The 10192-nt window shown below is 43.6% G+C and overlaps 1 protein-coding gene across 1 annotated transcript; it reads right to left on the reverse strand.

Moving 5' to 3' along the window:
* Positions 1-1974: 1974 nt before the first annotated feature.
* On the reverse strand, positions 1975-9087 carry LOC117901719 (alpha-2A adrenergic receptor). The gene is made up of 5 exons (XM_034812595.1): positions 8863-9087; positions 3415-4035; positions 2670-3346; positions 2344-2597; positions 1975-2274 (listed from the first exon to the last, which is right to left on the reverse strand). Exons 2-5 carry the CDS (start codon positions 3943-3945, stop codon positions 2021-2023), a joined length of 1716 nt encoding a protein of 571 aa, XP_034668486.1. The 5' UTR covers positions 3946-4035; positions 8863-9087; the 3' UTR covers positions 1975-2020.
* Positions 9088-10192: the final 1105 nt, after the last annotated feature.

Consider the following 10192-nt stretch of genomic DNA (forward strand, 5'->3'; position numbering starts at 1 on the left):
TGTAATAGATACATATCATATGAATTACCAGAATTATATTTCATGAGGCCCTTTGACTGACATTGGAATATTCCAGATAATGAAATGATGAGTGTGACGCATAGAATGAAAAATTTCCGACCCTATACGGTGCACATAATCTTAACCAGCATCAATAGCCGTTCGTCTGTCTGTCTTGTTTGACGTCTAATAGGAATAATTTTCCAATCGCTTATGGAAATGTTGAGCTAGTTTTTTTCAATCCAATTGCATCTACAGCTTCGGGTGTGTGTTTCGGAGTTAGCCGTAAACCCGAACACGCAGACGTCACGACGTCCATGTCCACCTCTAGTTTTGTAGTTCGTGCTAAATTGATGCAGTAGCAGGAAGCAACGAGCAAATTGAAATTAAATTGAAATTAATTGCAGTTATATTAAAGCATCTACTGTTACAGTACCATGTACATTGCGTATGCAGTTGTAAGGTACTTAAATATACCGGGATAATTTGTGTATTTTCTGAACAAAAAAAAACCACCTCAAGAGCTAGCCAGCTCTCTTCCTTCATCATACACTTAGTATTTTTACAACCAAAACAGCTCCGAGGTAAATAAAACAATTTGCATTTTCTTTTAGTATGTAGCATATTTATAGTTTTTAGTTTTTAGAGTTTCTCATTTGGTTTTTTGTTCTGTTTTCGATGAAGGTTTTTAGTTAAAGTACAAAATGATATTATTTAAAGTTAGTTTAGGGTTTCTAGCCACTAGTTCAAAGGCGTTAACAGCAGCTGCTGCTGCTTCAGATGGCTTCCAAGAAAGTTTAAAGGGAGTAAGTTTTACATACGTACAGTTTCGAAATGAAATGAAATGGTTTGATTGACGACAGCATTGCTTTTGTATAGAAGTAAAGAAAGACACACATAAGAGTACTCGTGGTAGTCGTAGTTTCCCTCCTCAGTATGGTGGTATAAAAAGTACTGCATAGAAAATTGCATGTGGAAAAACTTGGCAACGGATAGTGGCAGATTTTGTTTTTGTTTTGTTTTTTCTTTGCAATTGAGTTGGGGGGGAAACACTCCTCAGCTCAGCGAGTCATCCAAATTGCAAATGAAACCCGAACCTGAGATTGTTCTGTTTTATGTCTGTTCTGAGTCGCTTCAATTGCACTGTACGATATTCAAAAATGGTTTAGAAAAAGTGTATAATAATATAAGAATTAAGTCATAGAAATATGTATACAATACTCGTTTTTGTTTTGTTTTTAAATCTTATCCACACATTTATAATCTTTTTTTTGTTAGATTTTCTTCTTTTTATATTTATATTTATGTATGTATATGTATATATATTTATGTATATATGTATTTATGTAAGTTTATGCATGTTTCGTTAGGTATATGTACTCGTATTTGATTTAGTTTTGTTAGGTTTTTGTTTTTAAATTGTTGTTTAAAAAGTTTTAGATCTCGTTTAGTTTGATTTTGCTTTTCTTTTCTTATCTTTTCTTTCGTTCGTTCGTTTAACTTGGCTTAAAGCGTTCATCTTATTGCTTATCTATGAGAAGGAACATAGTACAATATATTTGTGTGTGTTTTTCTTAAAAGACTAAACAACATTTCGAACAAGTCACTAGAAGAGTTTTTGGTTTTGCTTTTGCTTTTACTTTTACGTTTACTCCTTTTTATTGCATAGCTTTAGGCGCACAACATCGTAGTGTAAATAAGCGTCAACTAACACTGCTATGTATGTATGTATATATATGTATGTATATACATATACTATATGTATGCATGACCTATGTATTATGTTGTATATCTTTTATGTATGTATATATATTTTTGTTATTTTGTAGTAGATTTTCCTTTGTTTTTGCCAACTAATTGCGTAGAGCTTTTGAAAAACATCTAGATAGTTCAGGGGGCAGGGGGCTAGACAGGATCAGGTCGTAAGTAAAAAATATATTATATATGCATTGTATATAATGTATATCAAGTTTTGTTTTGCTTTGCTTTTTGTTTTTTGTTTGTTTAGTTTAGTATCACACTAGTAGAGATAATGCGAAGAAGCCTGAGCTCTATACTGTTTCGGTGTCAGCTTAATCAGTTTGGGATTGAATGCGCCGAGGGCCGCCTCATTGGTGGACGATGGCGGAGGTGGCACCGTGTGCGTACGAAAGCGTGATCTCAGAAAATTCTGCATGGAGCGCAGCCGTATGATGGGCGCACAGGGCGATTGTCGTAGCGAATTGTGATTGAGCGCCCAATAGATGACCGGACTGATGGCCGAATAGAAGTAGCCTAAAGTGGAGAGTTACATGCAGATTATGCACTGGCTATTCGCTGGCTCCTCCTTTGATATTCACTCACCCAATAACAGACTAAAGTACACAGAGGACTTGCTGCAGTATTGCTTGTAGCCGAAATTCTTATAGAATATGCAAAAGACATGCGGCGCCCAGCAAACGATGAAAATGATGGCAGAGGCGATCAGCATGTTGGCCAAATGGCGTCGCGACCTCAGGGTCGAGGTCTGTGGCAGCGGTATGCCCGGAGTGGCCGGACCCCGACCAGCACGATGTATGCGCTGGCGCTGCGAATGGGCGCGTATCTCCCTCATGGCTCTGTGGAATAGGATTACACAAATTAAATGCAATTCCACACACACAAAACAATCAATTAACGAGGCTAATCACCTGGGCGATATGGGATTGCTGGAGCGAAAGGAGCCCGGCTCCAGGGCCGAACCCGACCGTGGCTGTAGCGTGTGCATTTGTATGTCGCCTGGACTCACGGCCATTGGTCCACCGCCATTGCCATTGCCATTCCCATTCGAGGTATCGTCCACGGTGGTGGGTCCGCCGCAGGCCGCCTGCTGTGCATTCGCACAACCCGTCACAATCACCATGTGCGTCTGTCGCCGCAGTATGGGCATGGGCAGTGGCAGTTCCCCGTGAGCCGCACGAGCCGTCAGCGACAGGGCGCACAGTTTGCGACGCACGCCGTAGTGATTCAGCAGCACCCCCACGCCGGGCAGAACGAACACGGCTATCGTGTGGAAGATGATGAACGACATGAACATGGCGTTGGCCCCCAGGTCGGAGGTGCAGCTGATGCTGATTGGGTTCGGTGTGGTGCTGGCATTTGTGCTGCCCGCACCCACGCCCTTGATGATCACCGACTTGGCTATGATCTTGTAGGCAAACAGGAAGGGAGTGCTGATGGCTGCCGAGGCCAGCCACGAGATGAGTGCCAGGGACACGTGCAGATAACGACGCTGTCGCAGCTGAGCCAAACGAGGATGCTTAACGGTGGCATAGCGGTCCAGGGAGAGCATGAAAAAGGAAATGGTGCTGGCCGCCACGGGCATGACCTGTCCAGGAAGACAAATTGCTGCTACACAGACATCAAATACAAAAATGTACAAAAATGGTTACCCACCTGTATGTAGTGTATGACCTTGCACAGCACCAGCGGCAGCGATCTTGTCCTTCGATTCATGGCCAGATTTAGCAGCGTAACAGGCGCCGATATGCCGGTGACTAGCAGGTCTGCAATGCACACGGCCAGCAGCAAGGGATTCCGCAGGCGTACCGAGGAGGCCGAGCAGAGGGTGAGCACCAGCGTGGAGTTGCCCACAACGCCGCCAAAGACCACAAGGCCATAGCTGACGGCCAGCAGTAGGAGTGTCAGAGAGGAGATGGCATTTTCCGAGTCGCCACCGCCACCGCCGCCGCCAGCAACAGCGTCAAGATCGTAAGGATTAATCAGACTAAAGTTGCCATAGTCCAAGTCCGTGACGGAACTTTCCAGCTCGGCGGTGGGCAGTGTGCCGGTGCCGATGCTGCCGCCCAGTTGGTTATGCTCGAGGAGCGCGTAGTGCAGCTCCGTGGTGTCGAGGTTGTTGTGCGCCTGGAGCTGATGCCGGCGGTACGTGTGCTCCCACCATTGCTGCAGATTGTTGCTGTTCATGCTGCGCGTAGCCGTCGTCGTGTGCCAGTCCTTGTACGATCTTCGTTGTCGATGCGTATGTCTGGCCGCCTCATTTCATACTAAAGGTGCCTGCGCGAGCAGGACACAAAACCAAAACGGGGGAACGAAAAAGAAGGTAGCAAAATGTAACAAAATGCCATCATCATCATCAGTCTTTTCGCAGCAGCAAGGACACACATACAGGAAACAGACGGAGAACAGATACGGACATGGCAGCCAACATACACCCACTCCAAAATTCCACAGACACAGCCACACAGAGTGTTTCGAGTGTTACGACCCTTAGTCCGACCCATCCATCCACCCACTTACCCAACGCTGACACTGACACTTATGCAATGAGAGAATACGAATGCCAACAAGATAGCAGAGGGGATAACCAGTAGGGGGGTAGTAGCCGCTGTTGATACCCTAGTAAAACCCTATGAAATCCTAGCCAGATCTGCGCACAGGTTTGCCCAACAACAAGCGCCGGATTCCGTTTTTAAAGCTGATCAGAAATACCTTTCTGTGTTCCCCGACGAACCTCTTGCTGCAACCATCATGCCCCATACAAAGTAAAGCGCATAACAAGGCAGCACACTCAGGGATTAGTGCTGCTCTTCCTTCCGCCTTCCCTGCGGCTGCTGCTGCTGCTGCTCCTGCTGGCCCCCCGAGCCAAATGAATGGCAACCTTGCACTTTGCGCCCTCGACAACCAACCGCAAGGTTTGCCTCTGCTGCCGCCTCGCTGTCTCTTCTGCTGGCTCAGATACATCCACTGCCACTGCCACTGCCACTGCCACATCTGCGCCCAGTTGACGTTTAAGCCCCATCAAGGAAATGTGCGGGTGTCGGCCAAAGTTTGCACTTAATTGCGCGTTAAGACCGCCCACAGAGCAGCCAGACCCGGACCCAGACCCGTGGCCGTAGCCGAACCCGAACCCGGCTTAAGGCTTGAAGCGTTTGGCGGCTGCAGTTTTTCAGGTGCGGACAATATCTCTCTGGCATTGTGGCAATAAATGCAAGCCAGCGTCCAGCACAGCTCAGCTATTAAAAATCTTAATTGAAATTGTTATCAAAAGCGAGTTAAAAACTCATTAAGCGCAGTGGCAAGGAAAGGCAAGGAAGGCAAAGGGCCAGAAGGAAAGGGTGTATCAAGATTCAATTTGAACACGACAGCCCACAGGAGAGACTGTCAGAAACAGAGGAGGATTTATGCCTGAAGTCTTGAAAAAGTAGGTTAAGTTTGTGGTTAAAGTTTGAGTTAAGTTGAGCTGCAGTTAAGTGTCATTGAAGTTGGGCATGAATAGTTATTTGGGTCTGTATTTAACTAAAGCTTTAGCAATTGCTCTAACTGCTTCACAACTAATATTGCTTTTTGAGAGTTGTTAGAGCTGGAGAAGGTCACCTGTAGTCAAACATTTCCTAGGGGTATTACTACTCCTATTATCTGCATATGTATACTCGTGCAGAAGGTATTCATTTAGAAAGCTGTAATACATTTCCTAATTTAACTTTTAAAAGTCCAACTTTCTGCAACTCAAATAAAATGGTGTGCTAAATGGTGGCTCGACTTACAGAGATAGGTGCAATGTTGGCTCGACTTAAAGCATATCCATAATGGCTGAATTTTCTATTAAGAAACTAACGTTGCCAACAGTTTATAGAGATTTCCAAAATGTGTCTTCGCGTAAAAAGCCACAAATAAAAAGCCGGATAAGTATGCTGCATAAAACGTGCAGCCAATAATTTCAATAATCATGAAATTGCATCGTGCGTCACCCTAATAAAATCACCCACCCAACCCAGTCCACTCAAGGGGGGTTTGGCTGCCTGCGTCAGTCATTGTGCAGGCAGCCCCCGTCACCTCCTGCCTGCTCCGCCCCTTCCGACTGGTGTGTATCAATTTTGTTGTGTGCGGGTGAGCAGTGGCGTAGAGGTAGAGGGGCTGCAGCCTCCTCCTGCGCCACCAACGCCATTGTCCTGCGCACTGTCAATGTGTGCGTGCGGACGCTCTTTGTGTCTGTGTGTCAGTGTCCCTGTCTGTGTGTCTGTGTGTGTGTGTGTGTGTGTGTGTGCGTGTGATGTCAACGCTTTTGCCTTTTGCTGTGGTTTTTTCCCTGCTCTTTGTTATGCCGTTGAACGGGTGGGATATGTTTAACGGGGGTGTGGGATATGTTCAACGGGACAGAGGCTGTGGGGATGATGTGAGTGACGTTTGCCTAATCTGCTTAATTTGCGTTAATTTAATCGTGGCTAACGGTGTGTGTGAGTGCGAGTGTGTGTGTGTGTGTCGGTTAAGCACATGTTGCTATTGCCATTTCGACGCCTAGACCTTGATTTGTGCAAACCATTGAGAGGTGCCATCAAAGACATGCTACATTACATTACATTCCCATTGTCAGAAAGCAGCCGTACATTGTACATACGTACACACATACATACATATGTATGTACATACATACAATGTACATACATACAATGTACATACATACATGGGATGACAAAAGTGTTTGGACTTTAAATAGAAAACAAGTTTGCTATAATCTGAGATCGGGATTATGGAAATAATTTCTGAATAGACCCGGACCCGGAAAAGTAAATGGGATATATTGTATTTGTGGTCGAACGTGGATGTATATGACGCACAGAAGGAAACGTTTCCGACCCTATAAAGTATATTGTACATACATATATTCTTGATCAGTATCAACAGCCGAACAGCCAACAGCTTTGTGTATTTGTTGCTCGTTCTCCCCGCCTGCACCATCGTGCAGTGTGCTGCTCTGGTGGAGGGGGGCGAGCTAAACGGGAGTAGTGTGAGAATTGATGTAGATGTAGATAACAGATGTAGATAATGTAAACTTGCAGAAAATTAAAAGGCTATATGTGTACATATGTATGTATGTATGTATGTACATACATGTGTACATATGTATGTATGTAAGTATGTACAATTAGGCTCCAAAAATATTCCTTTACTATATGTATGTACATATGTATGTACATATGTTAAACATTTACATATGTATGTATGTACATGTGTACAGCTGCTAAATATCTCTGCGCGGGATTTTATGTATGTACATACATATGTATGTACTTATGTATGTATTAGTATGCAAATGTATCGGTGAGCAGCACCCATGCCTGCGCGAGTGTGTGTTCGTGTACTTTTTTCACCTATTGTCTAAATGCCAATAACCTGTTGAGTGTGCAGTCTTATTTATTGTTTGAACTCTTTGCAGGAAAGATCATTTAAGAGTCGCAGTTAAAACTGTAAACTTCCCATTTATGTGGCAACTCTGCTCATTAAGTTGCCCTACCGCCTAAACTTAGTGGCTGGTGACAATTTTGACCCTGCGGGGGTGCCTGGCCTCTTGCCTCGCTCGATTCGCATATTGAAAATAAAATATGTATGGGTGTGTGTGGGTTTGTGTATGTATTAATTTACGTCACTCAAACGTCAGCAACAAGCACAAAAGGTGACAAAAGCTAAGCTGAAGAAAAAAAGAAAGGAAAGAGAAGCTGAAGCTGAAGCTGAAGAGGAGGCAGCAGCCCCAAAATAATGGCCATAAGAAAAGCCAATGAGATAAAAAGGAAACGGAACGAGCGTCCAACGAGTGAAGCGACGAACGAAGAACGCGATGATGATGAGATTTGTTGTTGCTGCTAATATGAAAAGTGTCCGCCACAGGTAAGTTAATATAACAGACACACGCACACCAGCCACTAGAGAAGATACTCCCCCGTACACATATACACTCAACAAAGAGACCCAGGGACCCAGGGACCCGGCTCGGGCCCGGCCCAGGACCCAAAACATAGAGGGATACACATTGGGGGGGCGCAGCGGTGTCGGCTTCTGGCTGGGGCCTTCGCTCTGCTCTGCTTGCCCGCTGCTTTTTGTCTGTCTTTATTGATTTCGGCAGCTTTTATATTATAATGGTAGGGGTGTAGTGGGTGGCAGCTCGAGTAGGAGTGTCCGCCACAGTCCAAGCGTACTTTTCGGCTTCTTCGTGACTGCCACAATGGCAAACAAAGTCTTTTGGTATCTGGGCGCACTCCCTACGCCCATCCCGAGCCATTATTCGATGAAAAACAATTATTATATTATTTTCCAGCTATTATCATACACTTTTTTGAACACGGCACCCATCCCTTAATGCGTGTGCAGCTATTATCATTATTATTATAATTATTTTGAAGAGTTTTTTATGCATGAGAAACACGCAAACATTCTTAATTTATGGGTTGTATATTTTTGTTTGTTTAAATAATATTTGGAATTATTTAGAATCATTTTCAATATATTATCTATCCGTGGCTGCACCACAACTTATTTCAGTAAACTAATTTTGATAAATGCTGGAAAATTCATTGAAAAACAATTTGAATAATACTTTGCGCGCATTATCATATAATTTGGAAGTGAGGTAAATAATATGAATATTCATTATGAATACTCCCCCACCTCGTCACGCACACATCGCTAACATGTAGCTGTGTGTGTGTCCTCTCTGCCACTCACTCACTCTCTCTTTCTGTCAGCTTTAAGACCCTATGCAAACCTTTTTCGGCGAACAATGAAGAAATGCGTGGGCCAGGGGCGTGGGGTTGGAACAGACACACACACACACAGTCGCAGTATAACAATCCCTATCCCTGTAGCTGCTCCTTCACAGTGGGTTTCATATAAAAAAGCGACACCATAATTACTAACCATCAAAATGCGCGTGATGGAGTGCCATGACAAAAGGCACAAAAAAATAATGTTGCATACCAATTAGTGGAGGCATCAAATGGAGGCGGGCACACAACACTCCCCTCCACACACACACACATAAAATATATATACTCATGTCCATATATCCTAGCTGCTTCCCCAAACACTCTTTATACGTAATATCCCTACCGTGTTTTGCTGAACGAATATTGCTGGGTTGATGCTGCTCCTCCCCCGCTGCTCCTCCCCCGCTGCTGCTCCTGCTGCTGCTCCTGCTGCTGCGGTTGAGGGATTTTTGTTGGTTTTGTTGGTAGTGTTGGTGGTGATAGCGACGTTGTTTATTTTATAGAAGGCACTGTATTTTACAGTTAGAACTATTTTGCATATATTTTTGTGCTGTTATTATTGCTGTTTCCAGGCGTCGTCGGTTTTTACTCTTTCCCCTTCGTTTTTGTATTATTTATGTAATTTTTGTTTGTTAATTTATCAAAAACACTTTTAGCAAATATTTTTTTTATTTTGCAAGATTTTGTTGTATTTTATATATATTTTTCCTCGTTTGTTTTTCGGTTGTAAAATTTGTTTCAAAATGTTGCCCCCTTTTTGTGCTCTTATTTCGCCTTGTTCTTTTTTCGTATATTTTTTAAATTATATTTGTTGATATTTTTGTGACTGTATGTGTTAGTGTGGTATGTGTGTGATTGTGGTATGTGTGCGTGTGTACGTGTGTGTGAGTGTGTCGGGGGGGACAAACAAAAAAGAGTCCAAAAAAAAAACGAAACTCAAATTTTGGCGTGCAAAAACTGTTCCTCAACGGCGCACATTACTCGACAGGACTACGGAAGACTGTGGCGCTGGCGTTGAAAAAGTTTCCATGGCATCCATCCCGGAGAGAGTCCCGTCCACAGCAGACTTCGGTGGAGTCAAAAGTCGTCGTCGTCGTGCAGAGAGAGCGAGCTTTTCGAGTGGCGCTCAAGCTTTTGCTCTCCACATTGACTTTCGCTTTCATTCAACATTTGCAGCCCCTTCTCACCCCTAAACCTTCCACTGGCCCAGGACTGGGCCAACAGATAAGTGACGGGCCACAGATTGACGTGGTTGGTTGTACTTTAAAACTATTAAGGGAATTTCCCGTTTAGTCTTCTGGGGGCCATAGAGTGAGTCAGAAAAGCATTTATGCCGTCAAGTTACATTAGAGGAAAGTGTATCCTTTCAAAAATTATACAAAACAACACTCTGAGAATGAGTGCGGCATGAAAGAGGATTCCCCTAATGACTGAATTTGTAAAGCCAATCATTTACTCAGATAGAAAGATGCCAAAACAATTATCAAACACTCCAAGAAGAGGGCAAAGTTTGGGCCCTAATTTCATACTATTTTATGTGGCTCCGAACAGTTCTGGACTGGAAACATATTTTCGTAGAAACATACATAGATAATGATAGCCCAATAGAAATGTTCCAAAAACATTTTATAAACACACTTAAAAGTGTTTGAATGGTTTGTCATACTTCTCTT

Source organism: Drosophila subobscura, chromosome U (assembly GCF_008121235.1).
Source record: "Drosophila subobscura isolate 14011-0131.10 chromosome U, UCBerk_Dsub_1.0, whole genome shotgun sequence".
Classification (NCBI taxonomy): domain Eukaryota; kingdom Metazoa; phylum Arthropoda; class Insecta; order Diptera; family Drosophilidae; genus Drosophila; species Drosophila subobscura.